This window comes from Cydia strobilella, chromosome Z (genome assembly GCF_947568885.1).
Source record: "Cydia strobilella chromosome Z, ilCydStro3.1, whole genome shotgun sequence".
NCBI classification, from domain to species: domain Eukaryota; kingdom Metazoa; phylum Arthropoda; class Insecta; order Lepidoptera; family Tortricidae; genus Cydia; species Cydia strobilella.
This window is the reverse complement of record NC_086068.1, coordinates 52,378,059-52,401,033: the sequence shown is the minus strand read 5'-3', so window position 1 is coordinate 52,401,033 and position 22,975 is coordinate 52,378,059. Positions and strand designations below refer to the sequence as shown.

General features: G+C 37.5%; 1 protein-coding gene across 1 annotated transcript in view; it reads right to left on the bottom strand.

Moving 5' to 3' along the window:
• Positions 1-3,732: 3,732 nt before the first annotated feature.
• LOC134753966 (uncharacterized) overlaps positions 3,733-22,975 on the bottom strand; it is a 45,812-nt gene continuing 26,569 nt past the window's right edge. Inside the window, exons 2-7 of the mRNA XM_063690001.1 lie at positions 16,954-17,069; positions 16,002-16,136; positions 14,374-14,524; positions 8,490-8,707; positions 6,760-6,873; positions 3,733-4,122 (exon numbers count right to left, since the gene is read on the bottom strand). Of these exons, the coding sequence (XP_063546071.1) occupies positions 3,892-4,122; positions 6,760-6,873; positions 8,490-8,707; positions 14,374-14,524; positions 16,002-16,136; positions 16,954-17,069 (965 nt within the window). The 3' untranslated portion in view covers positions 3,733-3,891. The remainder of the gene's footprint in view (positions 4,123-6,759; positions 6,874-8,489; positions 8,708-14,373; positions 14,525-16,001; positions 16,137-16,953; positions 17,070-22,975) is intronic.

Below are 22,975 nucleotides of genomic sequence, written 5' to 3'. Positions count from 1 at the left end.
CCTAGGTAAAGGCAATTTGACAATTGAGCTAGACATGTACTTGTACAGACATTGGTTGCATTTAATTATAAAGTTTTAATCAACTTATTTTCTTCTTTTCTTTCTTCTAATTTTTAATACTTATTGGGTATAGCAGGTACCTAATATTTAGCTAGTACTTTTACCTAATAGGTACATTAATAGCTCCGATGCATATCAAAACTGGGAAGTTCACTTGTTTATTTACTAATTTCTTTGCTGTTTTCTATGAATTTAAGGAACCTCGGTTGATATGCATCGACATGCTTGAAAGGAAATTATTCCATTAAGGAGCCCACTGACTATCAGTCCGCCGGACGATATCGGCCTGCCAGTTAGAACAAAAATTTGACAGTTCCGAACAACGGACAGGCCGATATCGTCCGGCGGACTGATAGTCAGTGGGCCCCTTTACACAATTACACAAGAATTAAGAAGTCTTCTAATCATTTGTAAATCTGTCTATTTGAAAAGGCCAATCGAATCATATTACCTATATTGGTTTTTGTATTATTTACTGTACTATTCAGAAAATATTGTTAATTCCTAGTAAATGTAAGCATCAAATTCTTCTGTAATATACAATCTTTTTTTCTTTTTTATATTTAAGTACTTGAATTAATTAGATTTCGTCTGTTTGGTTATAAACTCATAAATTCGATGTTCTAACGCAAATTATTCTGTAAATACGTAAAACAAGGCGTGAAAAATTGAGCTATCGGTGCAATGACACGATTCACTTAATAATAATAAGTACCTAATAAGAGACGTGTTAATTAGCAGTGGTCTGAAATATGTACGATACAAATGATCATATTATTTAAATTTAAAACTAATATCGCTTTAAATTCAAAAGCAAGAAGCCAAGTTTACAAATTTAACAAAAAAAATTAAGAGTAGAAGACGACGCCGAGCCCCTAATTGCTATTTAACTAATACACATTACACACTAAATTTAAGTAGATGCCGACTCGCAAAAGTCAAAATAATTATTGTAAGTAATACTAAAAGCACAAAATCTTCAAAATACGAAAATATTAAATATAATATAAAGACATCACAATTAAATAAGTGAAATGCCAATTCGGGAATGACATAGTTGAACGAATAACAAAAAAAAACCATTTTCTGGTCATTTTGAAACATTTGAATCTCGGGCAAGAATACGCTTTTGTCTTTTTAATTATATCAAATTTGTAATTACTAACATTTTATTATTATTAAGAAAATACTTCAACGGGAGCATTTTATGCGGCGCGTATCCTACGTTTCACTTAATAGCCGGGTCCACAGCCACACAGAGCGAGCATATGTGTGAGGCAATTTCCTCGCGCACAAAACGGCCAGTGTAGACGTGCCTCGGCTGAGGCGCGCGTGGTGTATCGACATTTTCAGACGTGCCTCGCGCGCGCCGCCTCGGCCGAGGCACGTCTACACTGGCCGTTTTGTGCGCGAGGAAATAGCCTCGTGCGTATGCTCGCTCTGTGTGGACCCGGCTAATGACATACAGTAGCGGCAAATAATCTATCATATTTTCTCAGATACATTTTCATATATTAGTATTTCAAAAACGGCTCCAGCGATTTCGATGAAATTTACAATATAGGGGCGTATGAAAACGACAATTCGATTAAGCTTCATTCATTTTGAAAATAATTAGTTTTCCAGAGTTTTCGCGGTAGCCCGGTGGGCACTAAATTATAAAGTAATGATGCGATTTAATTTTTAAACCAGAGGGCTAACGAGGCAGTAAATCGATCCATCAATGTTTTATTGGTTGGTAAGATTCGATTTTGAGTGTTTTTTTTTTAAATGAGGAGTACAATATTTATAAGTTTTATAAGATACATTAATTGGGGTGTGTGAAGTCCCCAATCCGCATTGTGGTTGCCCACGTTCCCACGTGCAGTGGGACGTAAGTATATATTTATACTTATATGGTCGTCATGATAATACAATCATTGTTTACATGATTTCATGAATTTTCGAGTGAATGCGTACAAAAAATACGAGTATGATAGTTTTTTGCCGCTACTGTACGTATTAGTATTACTTATGGCAGTGGTTCCCAAAGTTGGCTGGGCTCCGACCCACCTAACAAAACCTTGGCCGTCTTAAAAGGGGGCATAAAATATTATTGGTAAATGCTCAGCTCAGATGCCCTAGTAGTTTTAGGGCCCACTCAGTATTCGCTCGCGACCCACCAATGGGTCGCGACCGGAGCCCAGTCAACTTTGGGAACTTGACGACTGAACTTGGCGACTAGCGACCCATAGTTTGGGAAATGCTGACCTATAGCAATCGAACTAATAAAATTCAACTACAGTATATATTAAGTAACCAAATACTGGTTCAAAGACACGAATATTATTAATAATTATTAAACCCCAATTTTAATAATAATACTTATTTCTAAACCTGATTTTTTACTAAGGGAGGGGTATAGTTAAGTACCTGTTAATTATTTAAGGTAAGTATAATGTATATTTCTTAATCGCATAGCAATAAAAAAATGACATGTGAATGTCATGTTTTAAAGTATGTAAATACTTAACGGTTACGTCCATATTCCTCCAACAACAATACATTTGTATATATATGGTTCAAAAACTCTTTAATAATTAAATTAAGTACGAAAAAAAACAGGTATTTTTAGGGAAAAAAGTCCAATTCAGCCGAGATATTTTATAGTAATAAAAATCAACTAGAAAAAGATAGTACTAAATACAACGTATATGTACCTATATGTATAGTCGTATAAATTCTAGCAGAACACATTTTGGTAGTAATTAAAGAAGACAGTTCTGCTGTCCACGCTAAAACCTAATTAAGTAATTATATATATACATATATATATATATATTATAAAGAAGGCCTTCATTTTCTTATTTTTTTAACAGTTGAACGTGGCACGCTTATGTAAAAAGGTAATTTCGTTTAGTTGGATAGATGTGTCGGCCAAGCATTCAGACTCGGATCCGTGTGTCGCACTCGCACCATACACATACATGAAATCCTCCTTTATTTATTTCGTGCTCTTGTAGTGTGAGCGCGACTAAAGTTTTTCACATTAATATGTGTAAAAATACGGTTCGCGGCTCGCGAGGCGAATGTTAGGCTAAATTTTCAAGAAACTTTAGAGAGTGCATCGGAACACTGATCGGGCCCTTGAGTCAGGGTGTACACATGTCGCTTCGGCTCCTCTTCACAGCAGCCGCTTTAGTCCATAGGCTCGTTATTAAATTCACTAATTGCGCACTCCTTAAACACTAATCAGTAATGATTGCCGCAAGTTAACATGATTCTACCTACAATTATTACGTCAAGTAACATGCTGAGAGAATCACCTACGTTACTGTCTTTGATATGTCAATCACTTTATACTGTATGATATGTTGGTCTATTTTGTGCAGTAATTGGGAGCGTAGTCGTTTATGAACGAATGTCAGCTGGTTTTAAAGTTCACATTTTCACTTCGACACAATTTGTACCTTATGTGTACACCCGGTGTTTGACGGCCAAGGCTGTCTCTTGCCAGCAGCTGTCGCGGGCGCAAGTCGTATTGAAAAAATAGGTTATATCAAGCTAAATTTTTCTACATTCCTCTTTTGAGAATAGCTCTTTCATCTCGTGATTAAAGTCGGAAACCCGCTGATAATAGGAATTCGTGAGTTAACACACGTAAAACTGTTCAAAGGTGCATTGCGTAGTCGTGCGCCGTGTGACATAAACTGAAGTTTTCAAACAGTGGTGCTGCAATGCTGAAACGTAGAAGAGAAACTACGCCCGCTGTAAAGTTCATGAAGATGTTCACGGGGCCGTATGCCGTCGTTCAAGCGGCACGATGTAGTGTTTGTGCCCCGTACGCGCTAGTCACGCGTACGTCTCTCTGAAGCGCTTTTGGATGTGGTGGGCGGCGTTGAGCAGGCGGTGGTGGAAAGTCAAGTGGGTGTGGGGGGTGAAGACGGGCGGCGCGGGCACGGGCACGGCGCGCAGCGGCAGGGTCGGCAGCTCCGCCTCGGTGTCCGGGTGGCAGAAGAAGGCGACGCAGTGGCGGCCGCGAGCGCGAGCGTAGGTGCCCGACGGGACCACTACGCGGTGCATCTGTAGCATTCAAAGTTAAAAAAATATCTCACAAAAAGTAAAATCAATCTATTTATGCTTGTCGAGAAGAGAACGCTATCTATATTAAAAAAAAAACAATTTTGCGTTATACTCGTAAAAACTACAGTTAACATTTTGAAATGCAAATATTAATTATTTTGTTACAGAGTTGTTTTGTTTGTCGTGCATAACGATCTCTGTAAATATCGATGGTGCAATAACAATATTACAAATTCCTTCAGCCCATAATAATTTCACAATGTTGATAAAGTACTGTATGCGATAAGTATAAATAAAATGTTAGTCAACGTGACAGTGCGTGTTGTCGTCGCTGTTATGTATTTCCTAATAAACACTTACCTATTGCATTCTATTTTTAATGCCAGTGAACTTAAGCAGAAAAACCCAAGGGCAAAGTACCTATCGTATTTTTTAGTTGCTACTGTACATATTTAAATTTATGTTAGTACTAGCTGTGCCCGCGGCTTCGCCTGCGTGGAATTCGGTCTGTGTCAGTAAGCGGCTAATTCACCCCTAATTTATCTCAATGTCCCCTGGAGACGGAACTTAAAGTAAAGTTGACAGATGGATACGCTAGAGGACTGTAGTCCAGATAAAATATTTTACAATTAGGTACCTACCACCAAAGATAGATATTACTCCGTAATAGATGGATACAGTCTAAGGAAAAAACGTGCCTCGAAAATCACGAAAATTTTATTCTCGATCAGAGGTCGCTACTACCTTTTGCCTACTCTCGTATAGAGGGCGTTGACGGTTTCGTTTGCTATTATTTAACAATTTTAACGCATATCAGTGAAAGAACATGGGACAAAATAATAAAAAATAATTAATGCAAATAAAAAAAATCATTTATCCATATTTAAATACACTTTATCGTATTTTTATAAATCTTCATTTTTAGTTTTAAAGTGTGTCGATAGATGGCAGTGAATTTACTGTGGTTACAAAATTTACTACGAGAAAGATTCGATTTTTTTCGGGAAGGCATGGTAACGCGTAAAAGTCCCAAATCGTTTGACATTTACTGAAAAAAGTTTTTTTTTTAAGTACCCACCTTCGTGACCATTATTAAGAGGAAAGGGCACGGCCGCTTCTCCATGCAAACGCAGTCTCCATTTTTTGGATAAAAACTACCCTATGTTCTTCCACGGGACTCAAACTATCTCTATACCAAATTTTATCTAAATCGGTTTAGCGGTTTAAGCGTAAAGAGAAATTAAAAAAAGTTTTTTTCATATTTTTTGTGTTTTCACTCGGGAATGGTGTCATTTTGATATCATAAATAAATTCGGCATACCCGATTTATACAAAAACGATACCTAACTTAGCCTAGTAGCTAAAATGATATAGTTATCAAGATAAAGTTTTTAACCCCTTTTTCACCACCATGGGGGATGAATTTTTAAAAACGCTGAAATAATTTTCTTGCTTTTTAATATAATAACGTTTTGCAAAGTTTTAAGTTCCTAGCTTAAAATAAAATTTGCACCCCAAGACAAACTTTCATCCCCCTTTCATCCCCCTGAGGGGTTAAATTTCCAAAAACGTCAAAATTAGTTTTTTGTAATCGTCTAAGAAGTTTCAAAGCATTTGTAATGGATTCAAACTTTCAACCCCCTTTTAACCCTGTTAGGGGACGAATTCTTGAAAACGCTAAAATCGCTTTTCCTGTATTATAATAATATGCCCATTATACAAAGTTTCAAGTAACGCACTCAAAAAAAAAATTGATCTTAATACAAACTTTTAACCTCTATTTCACCTCCTTAGGGGATGAATTTTCAAAAACGCTGAAATTAGTTTTCTTGTATTTTAATAATATATCTTCTTACGAAGTTTCAAATTGCTAGCTTAAAATAAATCTTGACCCCCATACAAACTTTCATCCCCTTTTTAACCCCCTTAGGGGTAAAATTTCTCAAATTTTTATAGCCTATAACCTGGCCGTGGATTTTTTCGCCAGATTAGTAAAGTTTGCATCAAAATCCGTTCAGCCGTTTTCATTAGTTGCGCGGTCAAATAAACAGACAAACAGATAAACAGACAAACAGATAAACAGACAAAAATTCTAAAAACTGTTGGAATGTGTTCTGTTATCGATTCTAAGTATCCCCAGCCAATATTTTTTCGAATATCTTCCATGTACAGACTTTCGACCCTCTTCCGCTTTATTATATGTATAGATAATTTGTATTACACGTACCTATCATATAGGTATATGTATATCATTAGCTAATCTTGAAATATACCTACGTGAAGGTTAAAATGAAATTTATTTGTATACTTACATATTTGGATCTCAATTGAGACTCAATGAAGGAGAGTATTGAGGATTCGAAGGCATCGTCTCATCTAAGAAGGTCGGATCTAGATATCATATCGAATTGTGTTGATCAGGGTTAGGTCCACAGAACTATAATAGTTCTGTGGTTAGGTCAATATTCCTTTTTTTCTGGCAATTACTCAATCGGAAATTTGGATATAGTTTGGCAAGAGTCGCTTGTCAGTGGAGCATAGGTAGACAAAATAATACAAAAAAAGACGAGAGTGGGTTAGTTTTATTTTGTTCTACTGTTCCTGATAAATTGGACTACAGATGTAAATGTTACTGACCAGAGCCGGCAGAATGTTGGTTGTCCAAGCGGCGAGCAGTTCCCCGGTCTGTACCAAGATAGCGCCGGGAAGATGGCCGACTGACTGCCACTTTTCGCTGCCGTTCAATTTTACCTGAAAACAGTTTCACAAACACATGTTGGCTGAAATACGTAACTCTGCTGTAACTAGAATTAGTCCCAAAACTAAGCTAGAAATAACACCAACCACAATTGGTATATAGAGTATAAAGCACCCATAGATACTATTGATCAAATACGAACTGAACTTATTATAAATACTTTCGCATTGTTTAGGGTTCCGTAGTCAATTAGGAACCCTTAATATAGTTTCGCCATGTCCGTCCGTGTGTCTGTCTGTCCGAGGATTTGCTCCGTGATCATTAGTGCTAGTAAACTGAAATTTGGCATGGATATATAAATCAGTAAATCCAACAGACGTAATATAAAATAAAATAAAATATTTTTTTAGGGTACCTCCCCTAAATGGGGTTTTAAAGTTATTTGGCATTATTCATGTAAATAAAGTAAAATGCGAGATAAAAATTGCATTTACTCATACAATTGTTATTTAATAGTTCATTTATCTTTCATTGGCTTGGCTGAATGAGAAATCCCGTTGCAATAGTCAACGTCGCATTAGAACGAAAAAGTAAAAAAAAAAGTAAGAGGCATCCCGCATCCCGCTGTTTTTCATACTAACAAATCATTATAAAATTATAAAATTACTGCAGTTTCCTAAAATATGTGTTTTTTCATAAATATTGCAATTTCATGTATTCCGCTATGGATTATTAATATTGTGTCCAGACATGCAAAGTCTCCGATTGAAAGTAAGTTCTAAGGAGAAACGGCCATACGTCTATTACTTTAATTAAGTACTACTGATTGTCATTATGCAAATTTGCCTTGTCTTTTTGGTTTCCTCGTAGTCGATATGAAAAGTACTTATATTGTTTAACTCGGGTGTGAGACACCAAGCATCATTTCATCCCTTTGTTAACAATCTTCTATACTAATAGCTCCAGTTTAGCCTATTGCGACGGAAGGGTAACTACGGAACCCTACATTGAGCATGGCCCGGTTTTTTAACTTTAGATAACTGGTGTTTCAAGTTTGTGCGCAATGATATGGAGTCGTTTATTCGGTACTTTCGGTAGTATTTCAATTATTGAAAAATACGATAATGACCGTTTGATATTTAACAATTTTAACACATATCAGTGAAGGAACATGGGTCAAAATCATAGGTACGGCGTTCTAACAAAAAAATCATTTATCCATATATACATTTTTTTTATTCATTTTAGTTTTTAGTTTTAATTCTGTGTCGAAAGGAGGCAGTAAATTTACTGTGACTACAAAATTTACTATGACAATAAGCCTACAATTCAAGACTATACACTCAATTTATCTTTGGTGAAATAACCTGCATTGCGTGTCTTCTATTCTAGCATTTCTAGCAAACGTTTCTTGATGCATCCCAAATTATTCATTTATTGTTCTTTATTACGATTGTTGCTAAATAATTGGACGTAAGCGGAAACTAAACTTGTTATTATCAAGCATGACCTTGTACGAGTAAACTATCACTAAAAATATCCACAACAGTTATTCATAGACTTTTTCTAATTCAAATTGACAACTATATTTATAAAACCCGTTCCTTTTCCACTCTCTTGTGAATTCGTCATTGTCAACGATAAAAAACGGTTTCACAAGTAAAAATACCTCGAGGCCGCCTTCGGAGTCTTGCGCAAGTAGCGTGAAAGTGCCGTAGTCGGCGTGCGCGCCGCAGCGGGTGTAGTGCACGACGTCGCTGTAACAGCACGGGCCCTCGTCCTCGGGCGGCACGGGCGGGTAGTACAACAGCCGCATGGTGGACGGGTTGCCGCCCTCGCTGGACAGCATGCCCGAATGGCACGTCAGCAGCGTGGCCGGTGGCAGACCTGGTACACCCACAATTGTACATATTAATGATAAATTGTCGTTCGGTATTCGATATTTATTTAATTTGATTTGTCCATAATTAGTATAATTACAACTACGCCGAAAGTGATTATCGGGAGCAGGGGAAAAGGTGTTTCTAGTAATTTATCGTATGTGTACGCTCTACAACAACATCACTTATATAGTATAGATATACCTCAAGAGGACAAATTAATAAAAACTTTTATAAAAAAAAAGATAAACCGACTTCAAAAAGGATGAAATAAAATATTATCCTTTTTAGGGTTCCGTGTTTAAGTATATGCGTTACCAACTGATATTTTTGAAGTCGGTGCCAAGCCAAATTTTAAACCATATATTATAGAAGTGTCCTACGTGGGCGATCTCGTTGCGAACCCGAACGCCTTGGGCCGGCCGCGCCGTGCCGCGTCGCTTCGCTTCGCGTTCGCGAGTGTTCGCCTATGTAAGACGCAGCGTACACGACGACAATAAACGAACTTTCTGTACACCCCAGAACAGAACACACGGTTGAACCTTCTTGGCGCAGTTCGTACCATGCTTGTCGGCACGTTAGTGTAAATCTAATACGTTTTGTCGTCGTATTTTTTTAAAGAGCATTTCTTACTAATTCTTGAACAGTCATAGCACGCAAGTGTGGGATTGGGACTGTCGCTTATCCAGAGGACTACATTTCAAAATATAAAACAATTCAAGGAACCTTCATGCAAAATTTCAGCTAAAGCGGTTCAGTTGTTTAGCCATGAAAAGGTAACAAAGAGGCAGACATAATTGCTTTCACGTTTATAATATTTGTACAGTTGTAATGGGATTTATAGACATAAAGCTGATTATTTTTGACTGGTATTGTTACTACTTGGAGTACTTGGCTTGGCACCGACTTCAAAAATATCAGTTGGTAACGCATATACTAAACACGGAACCCTAAAAAGGATAATATTTTATTTCATCCTTTTTGAAGTCGGTTTATCTTTTTTTTTATAAAAGTTTTTATTTTTCCATTTTTAGTTTTAAAACATTGTTAAGAGCGTGACGCATGAATGAAAAACATAATGATGTTTAACTGTAAATTCGTAAACTTTATTAAATAATCAGAATTTTCCTCGAGTCCGTCTGGGAAATCATTCCTGTCACTAAATCCATTCTCCGCCCCGCCACTGACCCAATCCCTCAAACCCGGTGATCACTCAACCTCACAGCACATCAATCCCTGATCACTGAACCCCTCGACCCTAAACCACCAACCCTTCAACCGCCATTCCCCGACCCCTAACCCCAGACCCCTTAACTTCTAACCCTAACCCCCGATCTCTTAACTCCCAACCCCACAGTCCCCGACCCATCAACTCACCTCCCCTCAACCCCCAACCTCAAACCCCCCAAACACTAATACCCTCTACCTTCACCTCTCAGTCTCTTTGGTTGTTTCCAACACTACCTACATCAAAAATCATAATACACATACGAGGGAAGTTATCAGTAGCCTTACCACGAGTTTGACATTGATATATTCGCTATCGTGTGCGTAACTTACTGTTTATGCATCTCGCTCGTACTAGCATATTAGTGTACAAAGTAAGTTACGAAGAATATTTAGTGTCAAACTCGTGGTTAGGCTACAGTTGCACTACATCAAATTGGTGGTTTTGGGGAGGAAATGCTTGTGTTACTTTAGAAAACACCGAAATTACCACACACGTGCCTTTAAAAATTGAGGAGTTCCCTCAATTCCTCACGGATTCCATCATCAGATCAAAACCAAAAATATTACGAAAACAACTTGGAGAGGTAACTTCTTTCAAACAGAAAAAGAATAACTCAAATCGGATCATGGGTGCCGGAGTAATCGCTGAAATCATTATCATCAAAACAATCATCATCATCAGCTCCACTTCATCAAATTGGTGGTTTTCGAGAAAAAATGCTCAATTTGCTTAAGAAAACGACCAAATCACCATACATGTGCCTTTAAAAATTGAGGAGTTCCCTCAATTCCTCATGGATCCCATCATCAGAACAGCACCAGATTAATGTGGGACAACCTTGGAGGTAGTTCCTTTCAAACAAAAAAAGAATTGTTCAAGTCGGACCACGGGTCTCGGAGTATTCGCTGAACATCCTACAATAAAAAAATCATCATCACTATCTTCAAAACAATCATCATCATCAGGTGCAATTCATCAAATTGGTCGTTTTCGAGAGAAAATGCTAAAGTTGCTTATGAAAACACCCAAATCACCATACATGTGCCTTTAAAAATTGAGGAGTTCCCTCAATTCCTCAGGGATCCCATCATCAGATCAGAACCAGATTAATATGGGACCAACTTGGAAGTAGCTCCTTTCGTACAAAAAAAAGAATTACTCAAATCGGACCACGGGTCTCGGAATAATCGGTGAACATACATAAAAAAAAAAAAAAAAAGAACATAGCCACAACCGAATACAGAACCTCCTCCTTCTATGAAATTGAAGTCGGTTAAAAATGGCTTACTTTGCATTGCAAACATTTTAATACGTTTCCATAATATATAGTTATTAGTTTTTATTTGTTTTACAAGGAGGCAAAGTTGTTGTTTAACGTCTCGTACTAATATTGATGGTCGAGCAAGCGAAAGATTCCAATATCGAACCTCCAGTACTAACTGTAAAATATCTAACATAATAAAAGCAAATCGATTCAAAATGAATGTTGTTAAATATTTATCATTCAAAATCATCATTTTTTTATATGGACAAATAATTTAAAAAAAATCATCATTTAAAAGTCAATTCTACCAGCAATCATAAGAAAACAACTCGAAATTTGCATTTGATTACTTTGCCTCACATGTGAATAAAATGCAACTTTCTTATCAGTTTTTGAACAATCAAGAGAGCCTTTACCAGCTGGTATGGTAAAAAATCATTGGTTCTTATTGTCAACTGCATTACATTATACCTTCGAGTATATAGGTACTGCGAGATGCAACAGCGTGTGTGATAACGATAGGTATTAGCTAGTTAAAGAGGAACCGGTCAAGGTTCTCCATTGAAATATCCAATCCGTATAAGTATATAATAAACTATAGGCACCTATAAGTTATTGTAGCGTCAAACATAATAACTGACTGTTCTGTGAGTCTGATTATGATTCTATGATTTATTGGATAGGCATTGAACCGGTTGTTATTGATTGACGCAACAGTCAAAGTGCGTTTGATAATAATCGATGGCTGCGATGCAACGACGGTGACAATATTTATGTGCTACGGGTTACTTTAATTATCACTCATTTAATTTTAAAAGTAAAATGTCTAGCATAAATATTAGTCTTTAAAATTCGTCACTCTTTGCAATGCAATGCAAGCCTTCAAGTTGGACTTTAAATGAATCGAACCAAAACTCAAGTGATGACCAACAGCAGGAAACGTACGATTACGGTAGACGGGCAGACTATACACTATGTTGACGAGTATATTTACTTGGGCCAGTTAGTCTCTTTCAGCAACAGGCAAGACAAAGAAATCGAGCGCCGTGTCGAAAACGCCTGGAAGAGCTACTGGTCCATGAAAGAGCTGATGAAGGGTAGCCTTCCACTGTCACTGAAGCGAAAACTCGTCGACATGTGTATCCTGCCCGTCCTAACCTACGGTGCTCAAACATGGTCACTCACTGAGAGTCAGAAGTCCAAGTTGAAGGTTTGCCAACGGGCTATTGAGCGCAGCATTTTAGGTGTGAAGAGGACCGATCGTATCCGGAACACCACGCTGCGCGCAAAAACGTGAGAAGACTGCTAGGCTCAAATGGGACTGGGCCGGTCACGTCTGCCGCATGCATCCAGACAGATGGGCTAGCATGGCTACCAAATGGATGCCAGAAGAGGGGCGCGGACCCGGCAGGCCCAGACGGAGATGGCGAAACGACCTAGACACCTTTCTCAACAGATGGCCGGAGGAGGCACTATATCGGGAGTCGTGGAAGACAAGGGGAGAGGCCTTTGCCCAGCAGTGGGACACCATAATAGGCTAGTAAAAAAAAAAAATTCGTCAAGCCGTAAGGGCTTTTCTGTTTTACAAAAAATACTTACTATTGCAAGACATGTACATCCAGCATCAGCAGTAGCGTATGAAACAACGCGCCAAAAGTACGAGTATGTATCACCCTCGAATACTTTCCAAATTGCATGTTTATCTGTACTTCTAGCTCCATGCATTATTTTTATTTTTGTTATCATAATTTATATCGCTTGAACACCGGAAAAAATAAAAATACTTTTGTAAACCTTCACATTATTTTATTAAAAAATATTTAAAATGTTGAAATTTTTGGCGTGAATTCGACAGAGCGTGATGACCTCACACGTTGGACGGTCCAACTGACGTTTGCTACTAATGACACTTATGTGAATAATGTAACCTGTCTAACGCGTGACGTCACGTGACGTTACGCGCGTTTCGCTCACTAGCTTTTCGCGGGCAAATTTTTGTACTATTTTTATATATTATTTTAAGCAATTAAATGATAATTTAATAATGAAAATGCATTTGTAACATGATATAACGGTAACAAACATCCGAATAAAAATATTTCGTTCAAATATAAACTTCATCATCATCATGTCAGCCGATAGACGTCCACTGCTGGACATAGGCCACCCCCAAGGCTCGCCGCTCGCATCCACTGAATTTCCGCGACCTTCACCAGGTCGTCGCTCCATCTCGTTGGAGGCCTACTGGCAGTTCGTCTTCCGGTACGCGGACGCCACTCCAGAACCTTCCGGCCCCACTAATAAACTTCATGCATGAGGCTAATTATTCTATATACGTAGACTTTTTTCTTACTATCAGAGAATGGATATTGAATACTAGATTGTACACTTTCGATGCCGACTGTGCTAATGAATTGTGTACTCGTAGAAACCAGTTAATTCAATTTAACTACAAACGGAAATATCGGATAACATAATAATAACGTAACAAGTGTAATTTAAACATCGTATCGTATATCTAATATTTATAAACATTCGTAAGGCAACGTGAGACTTCGCAAGGCAGTTAAATAACAAAAACAAAAGCATTATAAAAGCAAAAGACAGATTGAGCAACAGATGACGATATCTGAGTCTGATACGATTAGGTTTTAAACAGCGGCGTGACTGTAAATATTTTTAATTTGTATTTCTATTATGAGACTAAGTCCAATCGCTGGGCGTTTTGTAGTAAAAAATAGTATTTTATACAATTGTGATATAATAGAGAGTTTGTCAGTTGAGTACCGTGTTTAGGCCACGAAGCTTGCTGAGTGGCCTAATGAAGGTACGAGATTGAAAAGCTTGATCATATCACTATTTTATACAATACTTTTTCTACGAGTCATACCATGAAATAGGTAAGTATCTTAGTATAGTACAAAAGACATCAACGCGCGCATAATATATGAATAGGTATTACTCATGAAATAGTCGCGCGTTAGTGTCTTTTCCACTGGACCGCGGCGCTACGTGATTGGTCAAATTCATTAATTTCATTATAGTTGACTAAACCGTTTCGAAATGAATATTATAGTTGAGTTGGGAGCCCATACATGAAAAGTACCCAGTTACAGTTTGGTATACGAAATCTTAATTCAACCATTAAAGTCGACGAGTAGAAAAAAGAAATATTAACCGAAAGCGTAAGCGAGCGCCTGCAGCAGAACACGAGACAGGTTAGTGAGGTCTTGCGCCAGGGGCACGGCGTGTTTCGTGAACTCGGGGATCTCCTGCGCCGGCATGGAGGACGCCGAGAGCGTCGTGATGTTGAACAAGTGCCGCAGCTCCTTAAACATAAACAGTATGTATTTATCGTGAAGTAATGCTCAACACATCCTTCAAACGTTAAGGTACATAAGGTACGGGCAAGCGGGTACGTAACGAAAAATAGTATGAGCGCCTCTGACTGATATTATATTAAGCAGCTATATTTTACGGTTTTACAACAAAACAAAATGAATAAACAGCTAAATTACGTTTGATGCCATAGATAGACATAGAACTAACAGTTAAATAACTTAAAATCAATCAGATCAGCTAATGCTTTTCCGCTATCTTGCCGCAAACCAAAGATAGATATAACTCCGTAATAGATGGATACAGTCTAAGGAAAAAACGTGCCTCGAAAATCAAGAAAATTTGATTCTCGTTCAGAGGGCGCAACTAGCTTTGGCCTACTGTCGTATAGATGGCGTTGACGGTTTTGTTTGTTATTTAACAATTTTAACGAATATCAGTGAACGAACATGGGTCAAAATCATAAAAATAATTAATGCAAATAAAAAAAATCATTTATCCTTATTTAAATACATTTTATCGTATTTTTATAAATCTTCATTTTTAGTTTTAAAGTGTGTCGACAGATGGCAGTGAATTTACTGGGGTTATAAAATTTACTATGACAGTACCGCTCTAGTATAAGTTACTCTGTGCCGCAAACCAAACTGGGAAATCGCCGTGGGAAAAGTTGTGCGAGTGGAGTCATACGTCAACGTCGCGATATTTCCGCTCCGCGAAGTCGCGCCGCGATTCACGCGCAGTCTGGAGAGGGCTTTAGACTAGTGCAATAACTATATCACAAAACTCTGTGTCGTAGTAGAAAATAGTTTTTTTTTTTTTTATATTTGTGGTCTCTAATAGTATTTGCTGAGTGGCCTTATTGGGTACGAGATGGAAAAGCTTGATTATATCACTATTGTAACAATACTTTTTCTACGAGTCAATAAAAATAATATTTTAAACTAGTAGCATCTCATAGGTAAACAAACCTAAAGATTACAGCTAACATACTCGTACGCGCCCCTGCCGCCGGGGCCCGGCGGGTTGGTCTATGACACCATCTTGTAACTCAATGAGACCCTGGCACTTGCTCCTTGCTAAATTCAATTTTTAGACAGCTTTTTTCTCGATTTTGGCCACCGTAGCCTATTGAGACTAACAAGCAACGCTAAGCGGTTTTCGTAGTCTATGGATGTTGCTATATTAAGTGTGTCACATGCACGTTTCTGACTTATGAACCAATTGATTCTACTATACAACCTAAAATAAATATATTTTTTTGATAAATAATTAATCTAAAATAAATAATTAATCGTTTTGTTTCGTCCTCTTGACCGCGGCGAGCGGTGATTGGTCAATTTTATTAGTTGACTAAACCGTTTCGAAATGAATATTATAGTTGAGTTGGGAGCCCATACATGAAAAGTACCCAACTAAAGTTTAGTATTCAAATTACAGTCGAGTAGAAAAAATATTTTTATTTACCGTCATGGTGGTGTCGAACTGCTCGGTCCCCGGGCGCACGTAACCATGGTTGTTGGCCGGGTTGCGGAGGTATTGCGCCCGACATCCCTCCGGCAGCGCGCAGAAGTTGTCCAAGTCTGCGTACACCGCTTTTAACTGTAATTTAATTGCTAAATTTAAATGACCTACACTAAATACATATTCTTCATGGCCACACAACGAAAAGCCAGTTAAAAAACCGCACAAGTGCGAGTCGGACTCGCCCACCGAGGATTCCGTAGTTTTTAGTATTTGTTGTTATAGCAGCAACAGAAATATAGTTGGTCAAGAAAATCTTGTCAGTAGAAAAAGGCGCGAAATTCAAATTTTCTATGGGACGATAACCCTTCGCGCCTACATTTTTTTTGCCGCCTTTTTATACTGACAACATTTTCCTTGACCAACTATACATCATCTGCGAAATTTCAACTGTCTAATAGCTATCATGGTTCATGAGATACAGCCTGGTGATAGACAGACGGACAGTGGAGTTTTAGTAATAGGCTCTCGTTTTTACCCTTTGGGTACGAAACCCTAAAAACTAAGCCAAAGTGACCAAATATATCGCAACACATCCTAATTCTTATGGTAAGAACGGTGTTTTTCAATATATTTGGTCACTTGGGCTGTCGCTATGCAGTGTGTATTTTTGATAGTTATAGCCGCAAACTTAGACGTAGGTTTTAGGACTATATATAAAACGATCCTGTAACTTTTTTAATTTAGTCATAACTAATTCATTCATTTTTGATTTTTTTTGAACGGCAATGTATTAAATGTCGTAATTTTTTTATAAGACCTATTAACGTGTCTTCATTAGGGCCTAAACTAACTACTCTTAGATTATGTGGTCGTCGTATCAAAATACACGCGTAATGTTTGATGCTGACTGAACACTATATGTATAGGTACATACACTTAGTATCTATTTTACCTTCTCCTCGGCAATGCCATGGTTGACCAGCATCGCCATTCCCTTGCCGCTGAGGGCGGTGAACAGCTGTTGTCCGATGCGGCGCACCACTGACTTCATAGGACACACGTCCGTACCTGGAACAAGGAACAACTCAATATTGAGCAGCTGTTTCCATTACACAATTGATGGCGTGATAACGATAGGCTTTTAACGTCTGAGGTGTCGTTTTCATTTTTTTAAATGTTTTATATAAATATATATATATATATACATATATATAATGTCAAAAGAATAGGTAGAGCGTCCACAATGGTGCTCAATGTAGTAAGGGGGGTTATAACGACGTGATGCCATTTCTATGACCTAGTCTTATGTAATTATAGCTGTACTGTGCATACTGACATTACTGACCTTTGTAAGACTACTTATCGTCAGATGCTAAACTTTAGCGTGCTCTGCTCTAGCAAGGTTTTTCCGTTTACACACATCTATAAAAATGCCTACGCTAACATTACAAAACAAAAGAGCCTAAGACCGCTTGTTGTTCAATGTCTGTCCTGCTTTACTCGGCCAAGCATATTTTAAGAATAAGAATTTAAACGAGTGAATCAGGTAGTAGAACATTAATTCAAACGGATATGGCCGGGGATGATGTTTCCCACATATTTCAGTGTTGTGATTGTGACCTTCGTCGATTGCACAAGCCCGCATGTTCTTGTAGGTAGGTACAAGTAAACCAGCCTTTACTGTCCGTGACACCATTTCGATGGAATACCTTGTCGAATAAGAATTTGGAATTTTTATTTATGTTCATGGAGTCAAAGTCTAACTCGGAGTTAAAATATCGAAACGAAAGAATTGTGTACAGCATCCGAAGTGGCTACTCTAAAGAACGGTGTCGCGCCCTGAAAATTTCATTCCTATTTCTGCCTGCCGCCTGGGGCCACTATTGCCGAAGAGAGATAGCTTTTAAGGCATGCCATTTTTTCTTACTTCGGCCACGTACCTAATCTATAACCTGAGATAATACCTAAGTAGGTATCCGAGGTAGAGACAACCGTCCGTCTAATGAGTTTAACTCTATGACGAAATTCATTATAGGTACAAACGTATCACTTATGTAGTTGTCAGCATATCAAAGTGCTTGCTTAAATGTAGTATTTTGAAACATTTTTGTAACAAAAATACAGTGATTGGGTAATAATTCGATTGGAAACTTGCCTATCGCAAATATCAGTCACGTGCAAAAAATATACCTGATTGCTGTGAATGTTTGATTGAAAATATCGGTAGTAAGAATGAATATTATGAAGTCGCGTAGGTAGGGGGAGACAGGGCAAATAGATGCGGTTTTATTAATTAGCTAAAAAGACAGGAATACAGTACATATGGAGGTATAAATTACCTTGTATTAAGCAAGTTTGGTATGTTATTTTTATGGGTAATTTTTTTAACGAAATGGAACCAAACGTGATGTGGATCCCTTAATTGACATAAAATTAAAAAAAAATAGCTTAACAAATTCACTTGAAAAATGTAAGAAAGAATGGTTGTTAACCAATTGTTTGTTATAGATCTTAAATGGTCATTCAAAATGAAAAGTAATTAAAAAAACCGGCCAAGTGCGAGTCGGACTCGCGCACGAAGGGTTCCGTACCATTACGAAAAAAAAAAACAGTAAAAAAATCACGTTTGTTGTATGGGAGCCCCATTTAAATATTTATATTATTTTGTTTTTAGTATTTGTTGTTATAGCGGCAACAGAAATACATCATCTGTGAAAATTTCAACTGTCTAGCTATCACGGTTCATGAGATACAGCCTGGTGACAGACAGACGGACAGACGGACGGACAGACGGACAGCGGAGTCTAGTAATAGGGCGCCGTTTTTACCCTTTGGGTACGGGACCCTAAAAAACGGCCAAGTGCGAGTCGGACTCGCGCACCGAGGGTTCCGTAGTTTTTAGTATTTGTTGTTATAGCGGCAACCAGGGGTCGGAATCCGGTATTTGCTCCATACAAAAATACCGGTATTATTACGTTCTTTTTCGTTCTTTTGTTTATAATTTCATTTTTAATGGGACGTTTTAATAATGCAAAATTGTTTCCTAAATACATGATTCAGTCCTACGTAATGAGCATAAAAAAATTCAATTTCGGGCTATTTCGGGGTTTTTAAAAAATACCGGTTCCGAGCCCTGGCGGCAACAGAAATACATCATCTGTGAAAATTTAACTGTCTAGCTGTCATGGTTCGTGAGATACAGCCTGGTGACAGACAGACGGACAGCGGAGTCTTAGTAATAGGGTCCCGTTTTTACCCTTTGGGTACGGAACCCTAAAAAACCTGAAGATGAATTATAAATCCATAATAAATGCCAACAGTTCGTGTCGTAACAACACTACTTCTGTTGAAGTCATAGCGACTCGTAAAGGAGCTACAAGCATGTACTGCTCGCCCTTACGCTGCGTCTTGCGTAAGCGAACACTCGCGAACGCGAAGCGAAGCGGCACAGCGCGGCGCGGCGTGCCCAAGGCGTCTGCGTTCGCAACGAGATCGCCCACGTAGGACACTTCTATAGGTATCAAAGGATTGATTCACTCCGTGCCGCGCCGCTTCGCATTCGCGTGTTGTTCGCCTACGTAGTAGGCTGCGTTAGAGTTGACGTCAAAGACGCAAGAAAATGGGACGGATATGGTATAGGTCATCTATTTTAGTATTTACTTTCGATGTTGACGTTGTTGTAGATAAGTACTTAAGTAGTAATGATTGATGTCACGTGCTCATCCTTGAAACCCGCGAGATAATGAATTGCAAGAGTAACATCCGTGGAGTTAATGTCTGCCGCCGCATTCCGCATGAGAGGCTCATTACATACATGCGAGCACCTAAATACTTTCCATGAAAGTATTGATATCTCCCTTCATGAATTGGAATTTCACTTCACCCTGAACCTAGTTCACATCTCTGCGGTTAGATTTTACTATTTCAACATTCGGTGATTTTGAGGACTTAGCTGCTGTTCTGCTACGGTATATTTATCTATTCTGCCTACTCGTATACTTATACTACAGAGTTCACTGTTAGTAAACATACATGTAGATATATGTAGATAACTATGTAACATGATATCTTAACTAGAATGCGTAATACCTAGTAGATATTTTTTATCTTTCTGTTAGTCTGAAGTCAAGATAAAAGTTTTAACTAATTTTGATATTTTTTTGTTTCAATATACATACATACAGACATATTTCACATGTACCTAAGTATGTATTTGTTTCTTGTGAAATTTTGTAAGTTATCGCGTCAAAACCAGTGTTTAGTGAAAACGCGCTTTCCCTAGTAAATATCACACTGATTAATCATGCACCGTTATGCCGGCTACATACGTAACAGTGCAAATGAATTTGCGCAGATTTATCGATCGTGTGTAGTTCGTATTATAGTTGTGTTGTTCTAGTTGAAACGTCGGAAAAAAGGTAAAAAACTGAAAGTATCGCGTTAGACCCGGTAATGACATTAATTATCTATCGTTGTAAATTATCGTAACAATTTGTCATACACACGATAGATAAATCTGCGAAAATCGTTACATATAAGCCGGCATTTACAACATAAGAAATAACAAATTGGGTGTCAATTAAAATAGTGTTCATGTTTATATGATGTGTTGTATGTATTGTGTGATTTTGAAATAAGGGCGTTGGATCGATCACCTTAAAGAATAATCACCCACAAAACCCATAAATATATTGAATGTATATTTAATTGTCTGTTATATTTAGGTAATTCAGTTTTATAATAAATGACTCAATTTCAAGCCCTTGACATGCATCGTTAGAAGTGGGAGCGATCGATAATTTTGTCGGTTCCCTGCGCTAGCATTAGGTATGTGTATTGTATATGTAGATGTACCTACTCATTTTACATTATGTAGTGAATCACGTTAAGTGATGCTGATGAATTTGATATATCTCAGTGACCTTCTAGTCCTGGCGATTCACCTCGAAATTCAGCAAAATGCTGCAAATGGTGTTAAAGCTATGAAAATCGGCACGATTGATCCATATAAATCAATTTGACCCGAAGCAACAAAAAAAGGACAGGAGTTATGACGTAATTTTTTTTGTATGGAAAAATAATCATTTTTGTTCAGAAACCAATCGTGTGTGGTATTCAATGTAAGGACATTCTAAGCCGGTTCTAAAAATATATCACATCATTACATTTCAGTCAGTGTTTTGAATTAAAATAAAAATAATTTTCAAAACATACCAAGTTTGGGCTCCTTCAGTTTTTTTTCTTCGGGTCAAATTGATTAATATGTATAAAGATCAATCGTGCCGATTTTCATATCTTTAACACCATTTGCAGCATTTTTTGACAAACCACTGGCACTATACTTAGACACCTTCTTTTTCGAAATAAAACTTGAAAAATTAAACATTAGCCTAGAAACCAGTGGGATACTTTTATTGCTATCCTTTTCTTTCTTTTATTCCGTATTAAAACTCGTAAAAACGGAACACATTGTCACTTTGATGGTCTCGGTCAAACACCGAATGCCTTAAACAAAAGACCTAAAATTGTTTAAAGTATCTACCTAATAACGTTGAAAAATTATCGTAAATTAGTTGCTTAACCTGCATCTGTCAGTCAAAACCAAGGCGGTTTACAATTTTAGTGGCTTGGTTACTTTTCGCTCATGTGGTCGCAAACATGGACATATTTGGTATCAGTGCATTCATTGTGATATCCTGAACACAAATATATGAGATGACAAGCGCGAAAGCCGTGGGGGTAGTTGCTGTGACGTCATTTTCACTACTTCGTCTAACAAATTATTAGAAAACGTTCAAAAATTTCACAATCCACAGTTGACTTTGAACTGCTCTTAATTGAAAATGACTGAATGGATCAATCCAAAATACATAAGAAGCGACTGTGAATATCCTCTATATAACGTTAAAAAATAATTAACCAGATATAACCAAAAATAAGAAAAGTACATCAAGTTGAAAAACATTATAATTTTCTGTTACATTAAACTGCAACTATTATTAAAACAAACAAAAAACCAAACTATTTAAATATATTTTTAAATGGTCTTTTCACTAGCTTTCATTTGATACCCATATTGCTATAGTATGAAAAAAAAAACAATCCCCCCTCCCTTTTTTCATTAGCGGGCGCAATTTTCAAAATTTATATAGCCCATATGAGATGTGGTTGAATTCGTCAGAATTGTGTTAGTGACATCTATAGGCTATATAAATTTTGAAAATGGCGCCCGCTAATGAAAAAAGGGAGAGGGGGGGATTGTTTTTTTAAATAATAAAAAAGGTTTTTTTATTTTTATTCATGTATTTATTTAGGGACTTTTAATCTTAAGAATCTTAAAGGTCCAACAGAAACTATTTTGACAATCCTAAGCACATTTGGAGCTTACTACCTAATTTTAATTCTAATTTTGGTAACTATTTAACAATAAACAAAGTTATAAATACAGCAAATCATTCCCGCACCCAAAACCCCGGGGTATGATAATTACTTATATAATTTTTTGACAATAAATTTCAAAGGAAATTATTCAAAATCGCGGAGCCATGGGGGTTCACGAGGTCTACAGCTCACAGAGCCACTAGTTTTAGTAGTGTAAACTGTTGGATTATCACCAAGTCAATTAGTAGAGACCCACATATGTATAGGCAAGGTGAACACCATTAAACTTTATGGTTGCTGCACAACTAAATAGATGTGGGTATTGTATTTACTTATGTATTATGTACCTATGTATTCCCATAGAATTTCATCCCCTTAGATTTTACAATATATCAGTCACTTCTTTTCTACAACTAACGGCCTGATTCGAACTTTGAGATACGTCAAAAATTTGCTAAAGATACGATATGGATCGGATATGTCAGTGATGGTAATGCGGTTGGCAACTGTCAAAGGTTTGCAGAGATGGCGCCATCATAGCTTGCCAATTTTTCTATGAGATTTGGCTTAAAGAGCTGGCATCCAGGGCATTA